The sequence below is a fragment of the Tachypleus tridentatus genome, chromosome 13 (genome assembly GCF_004210375.1).
Source record: "Tachypleus tridentatus isolate NWPU-2018 chromosome 13, ASM421037v1, whole genome shotgun sequence".
Taxonomy (NCBI): domain Eukaryota; kingdom Metazoa; phylum Arthropoda; class Merostomata; order Xiphosura; family Limulidae; genus Tachypleus; species Tachypleus tridentatus.
The window spans coordinates 22,343,328-22,364,456 of record NC_134837.1 but is presented as its reverse complement, the minus strand read 5'-3'; the positions used below and the strand labels follow the sequence as shown (position 1 = coordinate 22,364,456).

General features: G+C 33.2%; 1 protein-coding gene across 1 annotated transcript in view; it reads right to left on the bottom strand.

The window, feature by feature from the left end:
• The window catches only part of LOC143237586 (uncharacterized), a 35,364-nt gene extending 18,317 nt beyond the window's left edge, over positions 1 to 17,047 (bottom strand). Inside the window, exons 1-4 of the mRNA XM_076477013.1 lie at positions 15,568 to 17,047; positions 12,764 to 12,844; positions 9,505 to 9,549; positions 3,564 to 3,699 (exon numbers count right to left, since the gene is read on the bottom strand). Coding sequence (XP_076333128.1) covers positions 3,564 to 3,699; positions 9,505 to 9,549; positions 12,764 to 12,844; positions 15,568 to 16,969 — 1,664 coding nt within the window. The 5' untranslated portion in view covers positions 16,970 to 17,047. The remainder of the gene's footprint in view (positions 1 to 3,563; positions 3,700 to 9,504; positions 9,550 to 12,763; positions 12,845 to 15,567) is intronic.
• Positions 17,048 to 21,129: the final 4,082 nt, after the last annotated feature.

The window sequence follows — 21,129 nt, the reverse complement described above, 5'->3', positions numbered from 1 at the left end:
TGAAATTATCCAAAGAATACCCACAAAGTGTGATATGTTGGGAAAGGAGTACATGGGAGACTGCACCACTTCTGTACTAGGTATACTGTGAGCCCAATGTGAAAGTAGATGATGCATACATCTTTGGGAAATGGGAGGAGAACAACATAAATGGGAAAGAAAAAAACCTGGTGGGTTCAAATGCAAACCACAATATATCAAAACATCAATCCTGGTGAAGAAAGGCTGTAAAAGAACCATCTAGAGACAGAAATGTGGAGATAGTTAAAATGGATGTGCTTCAAGGTCTAGAGTGGTTAGGGCATGACAGACCACACATAGTTGTGCAACTCCAGTCCAAAACCAAGCAGCACTGGGATTATTACTTTTTACCTCTTGTACGAGGAGGGTGCACACCATCTTCAACTCAAATTGAGAAGAACAGAATTACATACACCTCAAACCAATCTACTAAATGAGAATCATGTACAAGATACACAACTATTAATACAATTGGGAACCCAACATCAAAATGATGGTACAAAAAGACATGCCAATGTAACAGTTCACATGAAATCTAGTCTGACTGGAATCCCCTAAACACAACAGCAGTCTCAAGCAGAGGATAAGATTCCAAGGTGAAGTGCAAGAGGGAGAACTTGTGCCACACACATCATCCTCCTCCAAAATTGAACTGCACAGTAGATGTAATGTGCCAAACAATAACCTTTGGAATCCACTTCAAAGAGGTGGATAATATGAAGCAAAACTATGAAATTGTAATGAGGATGATGAATCACAACCAACAGATGGGAGTATTTATACTGATTGGTACAGCATTAATCCAAAACTACTCAATGTGAATCGACGTCCACGTAATCTAAAGAATGAACTTTAATGTGATACATTTATTCCAAAGCAACATCAACCTCTAGGTACCACTGCATGGAAGTGGATTGATTCTGTAAATATACACATCCTCACACTCTAGACAGAACTGTACATAAACTATGTGTAACATCAACTTCCAGGACTCATCACACTAAGATGAAGCACATGAATGGAAGATTATATGCTATCCACACCAGCAGAACACCACTGCCCTACTCTCTACTAAATGGAAGTGATTGCATTCAGAAGAATATCTCCATGGTCCAGTAGCCATGTGGCCAGGTCTGCTAGAAGAAGAAAGTGGGATAAACAGCAATGGAAAGACCAAAGGAACACCAACACTGAAGAGAGTACAACAATTGACCACAAAAAACATATTCAAAAGCTTATCATCCCTGATTTATGCAATAAAAGCAATAGCTGCTATTCCCTTCTAACTAACCCATGTAAGTTCCTGGGATAATATGATCTGGAATGGGCATATTAATGAAATAACTATATTGCAAGGAAAAACCTACTATCAATCTTGTGGAATATTTCATCTCCACAGTGTGCATTACTGGCCATGGATTATTACTTTTATTATTTCATCTTAGCCATACAATGCAGATTTGAGATATAGAAAGCATACCTGGACACGCAACAGTCACTACTAAGTGAGATCTGAATTCAAAATGGGACATGCCCCTGGAGGGAAAAGATACACTTGGTAAAGATAAACTTAGTAACTAACACACAAAATTTTAAGAATGACAACAGGTGGAAGGCAGTAACCTAATAACAAAGGGGATGCACAGTATATCTTATAAAAATTATTAAACCTTTCAAATATAAAGTTTAAAACACAAATAAACCATAATTAAATAAATATGAAAGTAAAACACCTATCCAATTTAACTGTCTATCACACTATCATGTATAAGGTGAGAAAAAACAGGCAAGCACTAAGAACTACAACTTTAACAATGGACAAGTGGCAGTTAGCTGTTGTTTCCAAGATAATTTATAGTCTATGTTTCTTCCAGCTGAAAGAAATTACACCAGAAATCTGCTCTTTCTCTTGCTTATATGCATGTCATTTAAGACTACAAAAAACTGTTGCTTAGCAACAGATCACTCTGGAATGTGTACAAGCCATCTTCCAGAAAAGAGCAAGTAATAAGCTCATTCCTTAAACTGATTTTCATGTTAAGATTAAAAACACTCTTCTTCATCTCAAAAATCTCAAATTTCATTTATATAATCTCTAAAACCTTCTAAATGCATTTAAGTTTTTCAAGTAAAACTTTAAATTCTATCTGTTAGCTTCTTTAACCTAACTCAATACACTGTTGATCAATATGAAAACCTAGTAACCTCTACCCTCCCACCCCCCAAAAAAACAAAAAACAACATAAATCAAAATTACCTTTTTCTTTTTTCTAGAATGATTTCAGATCATAACAGGAAACTACATTTACTTCTCCTAAGTAGCTTTAAGTATGTAACAGAACACATCTATTTAAACTAAAATTTTATTGTTTTATTACTTTTTAATTGCTCTATAAACAAATTCTAACTACTATTATTCATGCCATTATGAGTTGTAAGCCACTTAGGGAATCTAAAGCTCACACTACATTAACCATGATCTCAGAGCTACTATGAGCTAAACATTTTTATTATATTACTATTTTCCTTAATCTCACCTTAACTAACCTAAAGAGCTCCCCATCTTTACATTTTAATTACATTTATAATAAGAAATAAAGAATTAACAAAAAAACAAAGTACTTATTAAAACTTCTTTTTTTCTTGCTGTTAAGACAACTATTTTATTATAATGGTACTACTACACTAAATAAGTTTTTATTTAATTAAATAATGTACATAAGAACACACTAATAATCTGCAAAAAGCAGACATTTTCTAATAACTGCCATAATTTTTCTGGCTTTTTAACTATGTAACAACAGCCTTTAAAAGTACATCCAAGCTATTCCTTATCTTTCTTGTGGGAATAAAGCTTATACTAATAGAAAAAAATGACAATTCTCTGTTCACAGAAGAATATAGTATATTATTTGACACATGACAATCTTGGTTTTCTACTAGTCACACAATACATAATATAGTATCAGAGTAAGAGCGTACTATAAACAAATCCTGACAGAGAGGATGTGAAAGGTTGGTGTTGTAAGAAGGTTCTGTATTTATATTTAATTGCTCTGTAACAAAACAGCATTGAAGGCTTAAGCATGATGGTCTGTTTGAGCAGGAATCTATAGCTCTTACGTGTAATGTATGGGAGTTACATTGGTTAGAAAGTATTTATCGGTATCCAACTTAATGTTAACATATGGTTTCCCCCAATGATTTCCATGTTTCCACTCAGCCCTTCACGAACAAACTAGATGTCTGACAGAAATATATGACAACTATGTGCTGACCATGCTTGCATTGCCAGAGTGACAAATAATAACATTAATTATTATGTAAATATGCTTGGTGCACTTGAGTCAGCTAGCTTAGAAGATAGTGAAAGTGACTCAAGTGATGTTCAAATGCAGAATGATGAAGAGATAATAGGATATTAGCTCTCCATATGGTGAAGACAGTCAAGATAATGAACCTGTAACCACCAGAGGAAGGTATAAACAGTAACTACAATGGAAAACATTTGTCCTAACTGTAGTGAATGGGTTAAGATTTACCTTGCAAGCAACAACACTCCTGTGGTTTTCTTGTCTAGTCTGTGAATTATATACAGTTTTGAATCAGAAGAGGATTTATCCAAATGAGAAGCTAGTTGAGAAAGGTAGGATGACAATACTGGAATATCTTCATTACCTGTGAATATATACATGTATATTATACATTATAGATGAAGTAGCCTAGATCAAATAAATAAATTGAAACCAGTATATCACATTAATGTATTATCTCATTATTTAACAAGTTACATTTACCTGCACATATTTTACATGTTGTAACAGTAATGCTTATCTCTATGTCCTTAACCTATTATTATTGTAGTATTGACTTGAATATGTTCTATCTATTATTATTGTTACTATATATTACTCTGTGTCACACTAATATAAACACACACACACACATTCTTAGTCAACTGATACAATAACACAGATATTTAAATTCTTAATATACATATCCCAATGAGGATTTCATTAGTTTCCCAACTTAGCCTAATTCAACCTACATATCAACAAAGGGGTATGTTACATTTAGCAAGACAAAAAATCCCTAATATTAACTCATTAGCAACAGGCAGGTCAAACTGCACATCGTGATTATCTCTTAGCTATTTATTTTGAAAGGTTAAAAAGTAACTTTACTACATATCAATATAATTGGTATCAAAACATAGTTTATATTTCAAACTTTAACAGGTAAGTTTTAAATTCTTAATATGAAAGAATATATACAAGGTCTGATCAAAAAGTTCTAAGACTTGTTCTGTTACAGGTGCTAATACAGGAGTGAGTTTCACTAAGGTATGTACAAAGTACAAATACTGATCTACCCCATGAATAAGTCATTTCTCCAGACCTTATACACATGTTGCGAAAAAACATGTTCAAAGACAAACGTATCTCTTGCCTCTGTCATAATAAAAATGGACAGAAAAGAAGAGCAAGGTGTTTGAATCATGTTTTGTGTGAAAAATGGTAAAGGAGGAACAGAAATCCTTGAAATATCAAGAACTGCCTTTTGGTGATAACTGCTTAAGTAAGGCTATCATTTATCAGTGGATAAAATGCTTCCAAGATGGCCAGGAATTAGTCAAAGATGACTGATGTTCTGGGCAACTGTTGACATTGTCCACTGATGATATGGTAACTAAGGCAAAAGAAAAAATCAAAGTGGTCAGACAGTTAACCAGATCTTTTATAAAAAGGTCTTAATTCACTTAAGGGAGAAAGTTAGAAGAAACTGTTGCGAGCTGTGGGAGAATGGTCACTGGTTTCTTCATCATGACGATGAACCTTCACACTCTGCTGCATCTGTTCAAGAGCTTTTGGCAGAAAAAACCATTCCTGTGAAAACGCACCATCCATATACTCTTCTGATTTTGCCCCGTGTAATTTTTTTCTGTTCCTAAAAATCAAAGTTAATTGAAAGGAAAGAGATTTGATGGCATTTCAACTATCCATAATAATGTGAAAGCAGAACTTAGTCACATAACAGTTGAAGACTTCCAGCATTGCTTTAAAAAATGGCAGAAATGTTGGAACAAGTGTATATCAGCTGGGGGAGATTACATTGAAGAGGATAGCATATAATACTGATATAGGTACATTATTCTTTGGAATAAAAGTAAAGCCTCAGAACTTTCTGATCATACGTCACACATATATGAAAAACAAAATATTAATTTAATTGTGTCACATAGCACCTCTGTTGCTCTGTTCATACTTTTTTCTACACCTCAATTTATGTCTACAGTTAATTAACAAATTAGAAACACAAATTGTAAATACTAACAAGCTACAATATAAACTTAGAACCTCCCACCATTTTAATTTGCTGAGAAATAAATGTATCTTGTTTAGTTTCGTCTATTTTCTTGTGTGTTTTTATAGCTAATATAAAAGATAAGTTGCATTTTAGGTGATTCTGATAGCCATTTATAAACAGCTTGGAAGAGCAAATACCAATCTAATCTAAACTGTTTCTCCAAACTGATAACTGTTTTTAACACAAATATTTTATTTATAAACCTAAGCAACTTACAAATATTTCGGGTGTACTAATATAGTAGCGTAACAATTTTTTATTTCTAAAATATATATGTGAAGCCCATAAAAATTATATTCCTTCACCCTCCACTGGAAAAATAATGAAGCTCAGTAACAAAAGAACACAACAGTAAAATACATTCTTATCACCATCACTTTTCTTCAGTACTAAAAATCACCGTTTTATATGTAATTTTTGTCTACTGTTTGAAGTTTTAAGAAAAATAAGTAAAATTTAAGCATTTACGAGTAAATAAATAGATCCATATGCAATGTATGGTCACCAAAATAGCAATGTAGTTTACAAAATATTGGTATTACACTTAGATTTGTACTTTGTAGGACTGTGTAGTTAAGTTTGTGTTTCTTTAATTGTCTAAATTGAGATAAAATAAAAACAAATGATGTAATATTAGAAACTTTGCAACTTATATTTATTCATAAGTGTGTGAAAAGTGTACAACCTCATCTATATAAATGTATGCAACTATTTACTCACAAAGTACATTTAAAAACTGAAACAAATATACACTTATACAAAGTTGTTTACCATCTTGAACTTGCTGTATGCAATTGTTCAAGAATGTGAATAAATATCAGATTGATTGGTTTGGTGTTTCATGACACAAAACAACTAGGCTATCTGTGCTAAACATCCAATAAAAAGTAAAAATTAAAGTAAATTTAGTAACATTTATAAAAGGATATAAAGGTAAAACAAAACAAAGTTTAATTTTTGAATTAAAAAAACAAATAACATTAAATACAATTTTTAAATCTAGTCTGCAGCAGTGAAAGAAAAACTACAGTACACCCTTGTGCAAATTAATTCAAACAAATGGTCATTTTACAATATTTCCAGCATGGCAGCCAGTGTTGGCTCGTTGGACCAGCTCATTTCCTTTAATAGTCATTTTTTCACACAGACAGTCATTAGCTGTGTTTTGCAGTAAGGTCGATCTATTTTTGGGATATATGACGAAATTTTGATGAATATTACATCATTAGAAAGGCAAGGAGACCAGTCAAAAAACAACTTCTTACCAACTCAATGAAAAAAAATGGTATCAATGTGGTCTGAAATACAAGAACTGGATGCAAGAACAATGGAAGAAGGTGTTATTCAGTGACGAGACTCATTTCTTCGTACAGGGTTAAAGAAGTCTGCATGTTCGCAGATCTCCAGGTGAGAAACTTTGAGAATCTCACAACAATCAGTTTGTAAAACATCCCTTGAAGAAGATATTTTGGGGCTTTTTCAGCTACTATGGCTTCGGAAACTTACATATCATAGAAGGTATGATGCAAGGGCTACAGTACATTGAAGTTTTGCAGAGAAGAGTCATTCCAGAATTGAAAAAGAGATTTCCAGATGGATCTGGCATTTTTCAGCAAGATCTGGCTCCATGCCACACATTGAACCTTGTGAAGAATTTTATGACTACAATGCGAATAAAGGTGCTGGACTGGCCTGGAAACTCTCCAGACTTAAATCCTATTGAAAATCTTTGGGCAATTTGTAAAGAAAGATTTCAGGGAAAAAACTGTACCACGAAAGATAAGCTAATTGAGGTGTGGTACCACAATCCAAAAATTAGTAAAGATTGCAGTCAACTTGTGGACTCGATGCCAAAGCAGATTAATGATCTTCTGAAAAATAAAGGCGGTCATATCATGTATTAATTTGTGAGTAATTTTTGACCATGGAGGTCATAAGACTTTCCATTTGGTTTGAGAACAATTCTTTTGGAGACACAGAGAGATTTGTCTGCACTCCCACTGTAGTAGTGGAATGAAGTGCAGCAGCATATGTCCAAAATAAAGTGGCAGACAGCAACTTTCGAGCCTTAAGGTAAGTAATGTTTTAAACCGTTTTCAAATGCTGCACCTCTTTTTCCTCCAATCATTTAGGGGAAGAACAAAACTAGGATGATTGAGAGCCATTGCAATTGATGCAATGAGGGTCTGTTTCACATTCATAGGCATCATGGTTCTTGCACATGTCAAGGAACCATGACATGACATTTTTGAGTGACCGAACCTCTGACACTGGAAACATCTGAGAGGGTTTGGAAAATATGCCTGTACCGTGAAATTAAGATAACCTACCTTAAGGGTGGCAGGTGGACATGGTGATGTAAATGTCAGAAAGAGGACATTGGTTGGCATCGTAATTCTATCTTTGTGAGTCGAGATATGCCTCACTGTAGAAATTCCTTGGCTGGAGAAACCAGCGAGAATTTCTGACTCAGGGATGTCCTTCAAATCCCTCATGACGAATTCAAAGTAGCATGAAGTATAACCTCAATAGGTATATCCCTGATTGCCATTGAATGCAAGAGGAGTTCACTATGTTGAGATGTGAATGTTTCTACAAACATGTCACCAGAACAAAGCTTCTTTACTGACTTTAGAGAACCAGCAAGTCTCTCTAATCCATTCTGAATGAAAAAGGGAAATATATGCCCTAAAGGTTTGTCTGAAAGAGAATGTAGTATAAGAAAATGAGGAACAACAGGTGTTTCAGATATTGAAGATTGCTGCTCAGAATATTCAAGATATGCTTGTTCATGTATGGACTGTTTTTTCACTATATTGTTTAAGTTTCTATTTGGAGGATCCATAATAAAAAAGGAATATTTTGGTGCCCACTAACCCCAACCACCATGAAGCCATACATGGGGACACACAACAATACCAAACAAGGACACTGCAGCAATGCCAAGGTTTCTTGAGCACTATACACAAACACCAGCATCAAATACAATGTCCATAACACCTATTGAGAACATCCAGCACTGGTACTTGATTGACCCTAACCAAAGTGGTGTGTTAGGGTTGGACCCCTCAACCACCAGGATCCTCTTCTCCCCTTCACAGGTCACCACTCACGGCAAACACATCAGTGGATGTTTAGATCCCAGAGAAGGTAAAGTGAAATAACAAAACCTTCCCTGGGAGGTCCCCTCACCAAGTACAGAAATTCACATTGAGGGGAACAAATTTTGGAAAACACATACAACAGAGACTATAAACAAACACCAATTTAAGTAAGAATATTTTACAAAGACTTATAAACACAGAAAACAAATGTGAAATATTTGGCAGTTCAAACTCATAAGAGAAGTACTTCAAAACTTCATGACCAATAATAATGAAAAAAGGCACAACTACTAGTTTTATTTCTAATTTTAGAACTTATCTTTTGGAATTTAATTACAGGCTGAACACTCGAGCATATCATTAACTAACTAATATTATTTAATTGAAAACAGAAATCTGAAATGTTTCTAAGAGGTTCTGAAAAATTACATAAAAGAAATTTTAATCATAACATAAAAAATCACTTCCACTTGAACTAGTAAAAAATATACTCAGTATATTTACAAAAGAAGCTTTAGTAAAAACACATCATTAAAAAATTTGATTTTCATGTACAAAAGACTTGTAATGTTTACTTGAGGTATTGCACATTTTATTAAAATGCACACACTGAATAAAAAGGTATAGTACAAATACTTAATGTGTGCAACTGTGTATTCATACTGATGTATATTAAACCAAGCCCCATTGAAAAAGAGTTATATAAAGCCCAATCTTAATTACATGTTAATAAATGTGTAAAGCTTGTCATATCTACACAAGAGGTTTTAATAGCCCAAACAAAGTTAACTCTTCTTGCATATTAAGAAATAAATTTGCAAGACATCTACTGAATGAAGTATAATGCTATAAATTAAAATTGTTAATGGCTTAATACCTATCCCCACCTGACCTTCATAATAACAAATGAATTTGACAAAACTACTATGACTTATAATGTGACAAGTTTAGTCAATGGCCTTACCTAATATTACCAAATCTACACATCACAAATAATTTTTTCCAAACTTACCATGACAAATAATCCCATAAGGTTTGTCAATGGCTACAATGTCATCTGTAAAAGTTATATATACATATTACATATCACATATTTTAAAAAAACATTTTAAAGACATGTTCCTACAGTCAAAACTATACTTTCAAATAGACCATAATCAAATAATTAGATTGTTAACAGATGCTTGTATCATATATACATACTAATTTCTACAGTTATAAAACAATGTGGACAATAACATGTCAGTGCTGGTAGTAAATCATTACTCAAAATAATTTCATGACAACAATAATAAAGAAAACTTCATAACTTAGCAATAGTAATATTAACTTTCCACAATCCTGAAACATAAACTGGTTTGTGCAACTTGTACATTTAACCAAAGTAAATCACATTTTCTTTATCACATTCATCTAATAAGCTGGACTAAAATAAAAGACCTTTTGTGAATTTACAAACATTATGTGAACCTTAGTTGAATTACTTTTAATTTCAGAGAAAAGCATGGATGTTGTTGTAAAAATAGTAGAGTCCAGAGCTTACATAAAGTTCTAAAACTGATAGAAGTGCAAAAATAGTAATTTTCCTATACTGAAAATACATTTCCAATATGCACAATAACATCCTAAGTATATGAAAATCATCAAGGAATAACATAAGAGGAAGAACTGTATTAATTTGCAATATGGGTGGTGAGAATAAAAGTATAATTGAGTGAGAAACAGATATACCTATAATAAATGTGTAAGGACTTATGATAATTGGTTCAGCTCTGAATCCAAAACCCAGTCACTGCAATAAGACATCTATGCAGGGGTAGTATGAGGGATCCCAATCAAAAGGGTCAACTGCAGTTATGAAGACTCACTCCAAAGCTGCAACATCCCCTCAGATAAACTCATACAAAGATGGAGCACAAGCTTGGAGGACATCTCTTTATCTACGCTAGCAGAACACCAACACCCTATCTAAACTGAATGGTTTTAACATTATTTGTATTGTATATCAATATGACATTCACAAGAATGCTTCTATGGTCTATCAACCCAGCAGCTTAGAGCTGGAAAGTGGTAATGGCTCTCTTACTTCTCTGGAACAAAAAGGGAATAAGAAAATGCAGTGGAGATTCCAAAGGAACATCAACACCGGAGAAAGCACAATGAACAACTATGCAAACCAACCATATTTTGAAAAGCAGCCCATATCTTATTTATTCAATCCAAGACATGGCAGGGCTAGACAGGGCTGAAAATAGCACCCTGACAAACAAGATATTGGAACATGCAGGTAAATGTTCATAACATCTACCCTGGTCATCCACAAACCAGGAGAATAAGCCCATTAGAGAGTGAAAAAAGACTCCATGGTAAATCAAGGTAGAACAAAAACTGGCCAAGGCGGGACAAATCGATAACAGTTTGCTAGTCCCTGGTTTTCTTAGGTACCACAAACAGTCTGAAATAAAAACCTGGTGAAGGATAAGTGACAGGTCCAATGGTATTCTGGAAAAAAAAAAAGATATTGTATTGCCTCAAACAAATGTTTACTAGTGGTATAATCCTGAGGCAATGGAAAGGATACAGGTACCTGTGACAATGGAAGAGGGGAAAGAAAGTGGATGACAAGTCCATCAAAGAATATCCAAATAACCCACAGATCTGTGGAAAAGAGTCACCAGGGTGAAACAGAAATTGGTCAATCAAATTCCAAATGGACCGGAAACCATACAGTAATCACTAGTACTCTAGACAATGTGTCCATTCACACTAAATAATATGATGAGAGGAGGAACTACTAGAAGGACAAATATGTAATACCTGGGAAAGAACAAGATAGGAAACAGTAATAGGGGTTTGTTTAGGCACAAATTTGTCTGAATGAGGCAAATGTTCAAGCAAAAAAGAAAGTGTCATTTGTCTCACTGATCTTACATGATTCCAAAGTGTCCTTCCCAGGACCCTAACAGTGGGAAAAAACACATGAGGAAAGAACCACAGAAAAAAAAAAAAGCCAGCTTGTAGATTATCAGAGAGAAGCTATTCCTCAAAACATTCTCAGGATTTTGATGAATTGCTTCAGAAATAAGGTCAATAGGGTAGGTCGAAGGCAGGATAACTAGGTATATAATAAAAGAACAGGATGATTAAGGTCTACCATCCACATAGGTAAATTCAATTCCAACAAATGAGAATTAAGAAACAGATATTTAACTTAATGGTAGGCCAAAGGATACTGATCTCAAACCTGTGGAGAGTGATGCATGCTATCACCATCAACCATTTAATAAACAAATTGCTCTGCATGAACCGTAATATCTATGGAAGAAAATCAAACACGAAGAGGAGGGTGTACCATACAAGAAAGAAGAAAAAGAACCAGAGAAAACTAGAGAAATGTATAAAACAGAACAAACATGAGAAATAATGTCTAAAAATGCTGTATTAGTCCTAGCTAATTCTGCAATAGGGGCATAAGAAGACATGGCAAAACCACATGGAAGAAAAAGGCTGTCAAAATCATCATGAACTTCAACAGGTTTGACATGTTCAGAAGGAATAGGGGCAATTTTAAAAAGGGAAGATTGAATCATGTGGCATTGCAGATGAGAGCTGATAAGTCCACAGGAAAGTTACTCTCACCTGTGGCCTGTGTACATGAGCTGACAGAAGTTACTACCTTCAATGTTGTAATTTGTACTTTGTAATTCAGTGTGCAACAATGAATAATCAAACACAAATGTTTGATGAAAAAGAACAGAAAACTAGGAAAAAATTATCATAAAATTTGTGAACTCTTGAAAAAGAAGAAAAACAAATCTACTTCAGAATTAATATTTAAAAAATGCACTTAGTTAAATGAAAAAACACAGCTGAAGAGCACCAAAAAAAATGCCTTGACTTATGTACTGCCAAACAAGGCATAACAGTTCAATAGAATAGTATAGAGGGAGTCACATAAGTTGCACTCCTAAGGTGGAAGATTGTCAGATGATTTATCTTTGAGATGCAGTTGAACCATTTGAATGTGAGGTATATGGAAGCTCAAGGCTTGTGGCATGTGAAAAAATGTTTTGTATACAAAGGCAATACTGAATAAAAATAGTTATTTATGTGAGAAGAGGTAATGTACCATATTGGAAATATTTTTTTTATAGAAATGTGCAAAGAGATACCACTAAATTAATTTTATTCACTACTTCATAACACCATCCATAAAAACAGTTTTAACCATTAAAAATAAAAGGAAAACACCATAATGTAAATATACTTACTGTCATTATACAATATATTCTTCTTCAAAATGTGTAAAACAGTATCTCGAGGCATTTCCTTCCAGTTTGGAATTTTGTCCTCTAAAATGTAATGATAGTATACTGCACACAAATGAAAATCTTCAGCCTCAAGTCACTAAAATTTTAGTTTTATGTTAAAATATTAAATACTAAAACTATCCTATAGAAACTGAACATTTGATCAAATAACATTAGCACTATAATATAATATTAACATACATGGATATTATCAAACAACTACACTCAAACTAAAATTTGACAATGCATAATTGTTTTGTTTAGTTCACATTGTAAAATAGGATATTTTCAATTCATATTAAATGCTGTAGTAATTTTACTTGGCTAATTCAGTCCATATCCCAGATCATCATTATGGTTTACCAGAACATATCAATGCTTCAAGTTCTGGAGGCCAGTTTGAAACATAACAAACAGTTTAAAGGTATAAAACACCTACAAACATGTATATTTATGAGAAGTATAAATTAAAGTTTTATGAATGAAACAATTAACTTATTATTCCTTTTGTTAATGATATTGTGGAGAAATAAGGCTACAAAGACAACCACAACCATGCTAACTGTAACTTTTTTCCCAACAAATATAAAAATAATCTTATCAGTAATCTCTAAGACAACTAAAAGAAACTTTAATAGACAATTAGAAGATTGCTAGAGAAATTAACAGAGACATCTGTCAAAAACTACACTCTTAAAATATTAGAATACCAAAATTTTATGGGTTATTGTACGTATGATATACAACCAAAATGTAATTTGAAGGATATCGAGGGTTTATCAGAGCAACTTATGCTACAGTCATTTCAACTCATAGTGCTCCAAAATAATGATATGGAGAAACAACAGTGCCATTAAAATGTGATATATTTATTAAATAAAGCAACACATACACTATGTATTTTATATTCTATAAGTAACTCATTGGTTTGATAAAAATGATGATTTATGTGAAGGCAATGACATAATATGCTACTTTAATAATCCAATTTTTACAATTACTGACACAGATGAAATAATAAAACTTATTCTTTGTTTACTACCCAAAACAGCTTTCACCCTTATCTTTATTTGTTGATAATACATGTTATTGATAAATTGTCCTTTATATTAAAAGTAACTGAACTCACTATCCAAATGTCTGGATAGCCTGAGGAACTTCATTACATCTCATTCAACCCTCGAGCTTACAAAAGGTATAACAGTCTCGAATATTATTCTACTTTAATTCAGAAGTTACACATTGTTGAGATGACTGAAGACCAGCTATTAGTTAATTACAATCATAGTCTATTTTCATTAAAGTTCTAGTTCAAGATACCACTACAGTTATTCATAATAGTGTAGAAAATAACAACACTTTAGCAACACAAATATATATTTATTGCTTTAATCCCTGGGTATCTGTCCATTCTCTAGTGATAAAGGAAAACGAAAGAAAGAGATCATCTGACCTTTAACCTTTAAAACTCTGGGAAAACCTTTACTGTTCTAATTATTTTATCTCTCTTTAAGTTTAACCTCACAATATAATATGAACATGATACAGGTCAAATCTCATACTTCCTTCAGGATATTCAGGGTAAGGAATATACTGCCAATATATATATTTTCTTGGAAAAGTACAAGAGCATATTTAACAGCTAAGTCATCTCTTAGTCTTCAACAAAAACCTTGCAATAAGATCTAAGAATCCAATACCCATTTCAACCTTTTGCTTAAAGTCACTGATCAGATAGAAGCATCAACTGTCTATATACCTTCTGTTATTCAAGAAATAGGACTGACAGCCATGCTTATAATTGCCCTGCTGGTGAAAAGTAATTATAAGTAATTAATAATTACATTTGACATAGTAACTAGTAAAACCAATACCATTAATGAAAGAAACAATCAATAAACAACTAGCATATTGTACTTAGTGAATTCAAAAATAACTAATTCCAATCTTGAACCACAGATGCTGATGTATATTTCTTTAAAAACTTTTCTCTGTCTTACATAGTACTTTAACAAAAAAACATAGTATTGTACTCTTACTAGTAACTATATAATATCCTAACTGTTACAATACCATATGTTTTTGTTAAATTCATGTTGGGTTTCCTGTTATAGTACTGCATTTTCAATCTTATAATTTAGTTGTTTACTAAAAGCAGCTACTAAATATGATGACTCTATATCTAGAACATTGTGTAAAAGTAATCCCAAAATTCTTAAAAGTTTATAATGATGTAACAATCTCAAAATTTCATGGAATTTGAAGAAATAAACACATTATAAATGTGTGCAATAAATGTGCTAAAATTCAACAAACTATTTAGTGAGTGATTTAGTTTAGCACTTGTAGTGAAATTTATTAGGTTTATTACACTGGATGATGAACTAGCAAGGATATTCTGTAAGTTTAAGTTATGCATACCATTAGATATGAAATTTCTGTTCTCTGCTTGTGAACCGATGCCTATAAAGTGTAAAAGCAAATGTAACCTTTGGCAAACATTATAAAGTAAATTAATTTGCCATTATTACATGAGCTAAACTTGGTATTACATTTACCAAATAATCTAAAAGAACTCGCTAGTGATAAAAATGTTACAACACAATGTATAAAAAAATTGTTTTAAATAGATAATGGTTTCAGTCACACCAAACACAAATACAAATAAAAAATGTACTTTCATAACAAGTTCCTTTCTAGGTCATTATGGCAAACTTTATATTTCCAAGTCATCAATTTGTAAAGCTCTAAAACAAATCACTTACTTCGGGTTTTTTGCTGACCTTCTTTACGCACTTTCATTACATAATCATAAGCAGTCTGATGGTTGGGAACAACATTTTGTTTGTCAAAATTATTTCTGGTGCAAATTTCATCACAATCATCTTTTTCTTGTTTTGTTTTCACATGAATATTAGTTCTAAGCTCTTTAATTCTAGTTCTGTTGTCATTACTGGCCTTATTTTCATGTTGTATGATATTATCAAGTTCTATACGTTTATCTGCTGAAGGAATTTGTGAGCAATCTTCTGTAGTTTCCTTAGGCTTTGTTTCCACAATATCAGAGTCCATTTCTTCACATGTAACTAATGGTGTCCTGCATACATTAGGAATATTTTTTGGCATTTGCTTATTATTCAAATTTTCAGTTGGAAGGTTATTTTGTAATGTATCTTGTTCAAATTGCTCTTCAATCAATGTTTTTTGTGTGCTTTTTACTTGTTTTAAAGAAGGTTCCACAGTAGGTGGTGTTGCATTTTGGGCATCCTTCAGGTATTCTTTAATATTTTCTGTGTTGCTTCTTCCATACAAGCCTGCAGCTGTAAAATACTGATCTTCAATAAGGTTTACATCAGCTACATCATCATTTGATTTGGATTCTGATAACTGTGAGCTTCCAGAGCTACTTTGACTAAAATAAGTTTGATCAATGAAGCCCAGATCTTCATGGTTTTTAGAGTTCATTACATTTTCACAATTACTTCTTCCGTTATCACATAAGAATTTTTTCCTATTTAAATCTAATTCACTTTTTTGTTGGTACTCTGTTTTCTCGCCTGATAAATTACTATTATTTGTTAAAAGTAATTCACTTTCAGCTTCAATTTTACGTGTTTCTGTTAAACTGTAATCTTCATCCTGTTCATGGCATTGTGGCATGTTATCAATATCATACCGAATTCTCCCGAAAGTTGTTTCAATAACTTTATCGTTTACTTCAGCATCTCGCTTTCTTAAAAGGTATTCAAATTTTTCAATGTTCGCAGATTTGCATTGAAAATTTTCATCACGTGCTGTCCCACTTTCAATGTCACTTTCAACCCCGAAAAAATCATTAGCAGAAATATTTTTGTTAGGTTCACATTCAGAACCAGATACATCACTAATCAAAGCAGAATTTTTACAAAGTTTAGTATTTTTCGCAAAGAAACACTCTTGTCTCTTCTCAACACTAGACCTGGTTGAAAGAGAACTAGAAAAATAGTCTTTCTTATCTTCGTTAACAACTGATAATTTCTCATTCTTATAATTTCTACGACGCAAAAATCGAACACTAACAAGAAATATAACACGCACTGGACTTTTAACTAACATATTGTGCATTGGTGATCGTGCACACTGTGAAAATCGAACGACATTATTCGAATAACACCATGCGGCTGCCATAGTTACAGTCCTACACGAATGTTCTTGGAAAACCTGAACGAGAATTATGATACCACAATTTCGTAAATGATGGCCCCCAAGTGGCTTAGCGGTAAGTCTGTGAGCTCGAACCACTGAAAAACGGGGTTTCCATATTCAATGTAGATTCAGAACAACAGACAAATAAATGCTATTAACGTATCACTTTTGTTTGTAAAATTTCATTAATAAAGGGAAGTTATAACGAAAGGTACCTGTATTTCTCCCATCCCAAAATCGAATGGGTGTGCAAAACAACCTGTAGACACTGGTTAAATTAAGTACAACTTAAATGTGCTCCAGAAATGATGTATTAAATAAATAGCTGGAATTAATAAGCGTTGGGCCACTAATTTCAAAGGGGATTTAAACAGAGAAGGAACCTTTTTCTCTTATACCCATGTGTATTTATCCTGCACGAATCTGAGTTTGGTTGAAAACAATATTTGATCACGGCAAAAGGTGAAAGTGTACTTCACATAATACATTTTGAATAAGTAGCTTGGGTACTTAAGGGTTAATTAGCGTTAAAATAATAATTCTAAAGTACTTTTCTACAGACGGAATACTCATCTTACATCCAGGTGTATTTATTTCGTGACCCAAAACCCATTATATTCACAAACACGTAAACATATCAAGGCACCACATCAGTGTGTTTTATGTCTTGGGTTACTTGCTGTAGACAGGTTTGTGTTTGATTTTTTGTTTTGTTGTTAAAGACGACGATACACAATAGGCTATCTGTGCTCTGCTTACCACGTGTATCGAAAATCGGTTTTTACGGACTTAATGCTGAACCATTGGTGAGAACAGCTTATAAGGAACACCGAATTGTCAGAAATGTTTAAGAACATGACTATTAGAATGTTCCGTTGCCACCATGGAAATGAGGAAACCTCAAGGCTGCGCCATTAAAATCTGAAGAAATCCCAAGTCATGAAAAACGAAATTAAAATGATGGTTTCGAGCATGCCCGCATGCATGTCACTAAACAATTGAACAGTGGATCAAGCGAGATGATGCAATGACCAATGTAATTCTGCATCAATTTTATTATCTTTAACGTCTCGTTATGGTTGAATAATGAATACATAGAATTAATTTTTTCTGTTTTTCTAATTAATATTTATAATATAAATATATAAAATATATAAACAGAATAAAATTTTCTGTTTTTATAACTAATATTTGTCTTGTGATAACGTGTTTTTAGAGAAAAAATAATTTAAAAACTTTTCTTAGTTGTATTATTAAGTGTTTGTTTTGGTTTATTTATTTGTAAAATATATTTATACTTTGTGAATAATTTAATAAATTTAAAACATTAATTTTTGGCCATATGTTTTGTAAATTTTAGCCTGACCAGGGCTAGCGGAGGTTATTTAAATAATGAATATATATAATTTCTTTTTAATTTTAAGATTACCCTTGTCATTTTAATTTCATTGATCCCCCCATTTATGGACTAACCAGTTTTTACCTTTTTTTGCTCCAGGTCTTCCTCATGATAAGCACAGAGATGCTTAAAATGTAAAAAATCATGGACAATAATTATAGAAACAGGTATATTCAGAGCTGCCACAGTGACACGTTAAAAACCAGTAGAAGCACAAAGTTATCTGAAATCGTATCAGAATCGGAAAAGAATATATCAAAGTTTTTGGGTTTTTTTTGTTCCGCTTCATCTTACATCATAACTCACGATGGAAATCAAAACTAATGAACAGTCGGTAAAGTTTGTTTGTTTTTTAATTTCGTGCAAAGCTACATGAGCGCTATCTGCACCAGCCGTCCCTGATTTAGCAGTGTAAGAGAATAGGGAAGGCAATTAGTCATCACCACCTACCGTCAACTCTTGGGCTTCTCTTTTACCAACGAATAGTGGGATTGACCGTCACATTATAACGCCCCCACGACTGAAAGGGTAGGCATGTTTGGTGTGACCGGGATTCGAACCCGCGACCCTCGGATTAGGAGTCGAACGCCTTAACACACTTGGTCATGCCGGGCCTTCAAGTAAAGGACAGTATATACTTCAGTACAAATAGCCAGTTCTATAATGTGATATTTTACAGTCACAAATCTAAATGCTTTTCCATTATATCTACTCGTGGTATTTCCAGAAAAACTGAATTTATTCAAAGCAGTTGAATAGGTTTATTCAACATTATTAGGATATTTGGTCAAGATATCCATTACAAACTGATGCAAATTCTGAATAACTTTGTCATGAGAAACAAAGAAATATAGAGACTGAACAAAAAGTGGAACATGAAATGAACAATCTTCATTAATACCACACTTAACACAAATTCATATAATAGAATGTTTTAATGTAATATTACATATTTTGCGAGGGTGTCGTTGCTACCCAAAGTGATTTGCGCTATACATACTGTGGTCATTATCATTCAAACACATGTGAGGAAGCAACCTCGAGATACCGTTCTATCATTGAAAGGCGTTGCGTTTATAGCAAGCAGTATGACAGCAATATACAGTGCTTTGCAAAAGTATTCACCCACACTGCAATGTTTCTACGCTTTGTTGCTGTCTGAGCTTGTAATCATGAAACTTTAAAAAACAACTATATATTTCGAATCTGCTCAATATATTTAAAAGCCGAGAACTAAAAAAAACCACTAATTTTATATAAGCAACTTCCATTTTCAAAGAAAATTTAAATATTCTCAATTGTATAAGTATTCAGTCTCTTTGTTACAGCAACTACTCGTATAAATCAGTTTAAGCGCGAGATATTAGTTTGAAAGGTCACAAATTTAGTGTAACGACTTCTGTGTGTAATAAAAGTGGTTTGGCTGGACTTCAGAATAAATTACTCTGTTCAAGCCACATTTCACAGAGTGATACGACAAACCAACCACGAACAAGCAAAAACCGATAAAGGGTAGAGAATCACAGATAAGAAGAAGATTGTGAGAAAATTTAAAAGTCACTGGTTATCCCTTTGAGTATCTGAAGTCCATAATCAAGAAATGGACTGTGCTTCATACTACCCGGTCACTACTCAGCTAAGACCATTATTTCAAAATAAATAGCTGGGCCAGAAGGAAAAGGTTAGGGGTTTTAGTGTAAAACCAACCGTGACTTTAAAAGATCAGCAAAGTTCCATGTCTGAGATGGGAGCTAGTGTTCACACACCAACCATATTTTGTTTTGTTTGTTTGTTTGTTTTGGAATTTCGCACAAAGCAACTCGAGGGCTATCTGTGCTAGCCGTCCCTAATTTAGCAGTGTAAAACTAGAGGGAAGGCAGCTAGTCATCACCACCCACCGCCAACTCTTGGGCTACTTTTTTGACCGTCACATTATAACGCCCTCACGGCTGGGAGGGCGAGCATGTTTGGCGCGACTCGGGCGCGAACCCGCGACCCTCAGATTACGAAGCGCACGCCTTAACGCCCTAGGCCATGCCAGGCCGTACAAACAATATCCTAGTCCCTACAGAAAGCGGGCCTGTATATTACATTAAATTGCAGTTTGTGTTTTTGAATCTCAGTGTTAGAGATAATTCTTTGTATTAATTGTAAACTTCTTCGACTTAGTGACTTGATTACTTCACTCGCAACTGCATACTTGGTTTATTACTAGACTTTTATTTGTAACTAGACTTAAAATGGAATTCCAAACTCATTAGCCTATACGGTCTTCTGTTAGATTTGTAGTAAAGACAAATAATGGTACCAACGACATTTTTTTATATATTTATTATTATTATTACTAAACACAATAATGGAGCTTTTCTAATAAGGTTTACCAGAGGGCTACTTGCACGTAATCGTCCCTTATTCTTGAATTAATAGAGTGCTCTTAGGTGATATTTCTATCATGTTCGGAGACTGTAGCTCAGTTGGGATTATATTCATATATATATCGAATTGTTATTGATTTATTTTAAGTTTATCAGTGAGTCTAAGTTGGATTTTAGTAGATATTTAGCTTTAATAATTAATTATTTAATTTTAAGACTAATCAAGAGTATCGAAACAAGTAAAGGAAGAAAACGAACGTTATAAAAAACCTTTACAAACGTTATATTCTTGAAATGAATCAACCTGAATAGTATAAAAACGTACACTACATGGCGAAAAGTATGTAGACACCGGAACATCACACCCA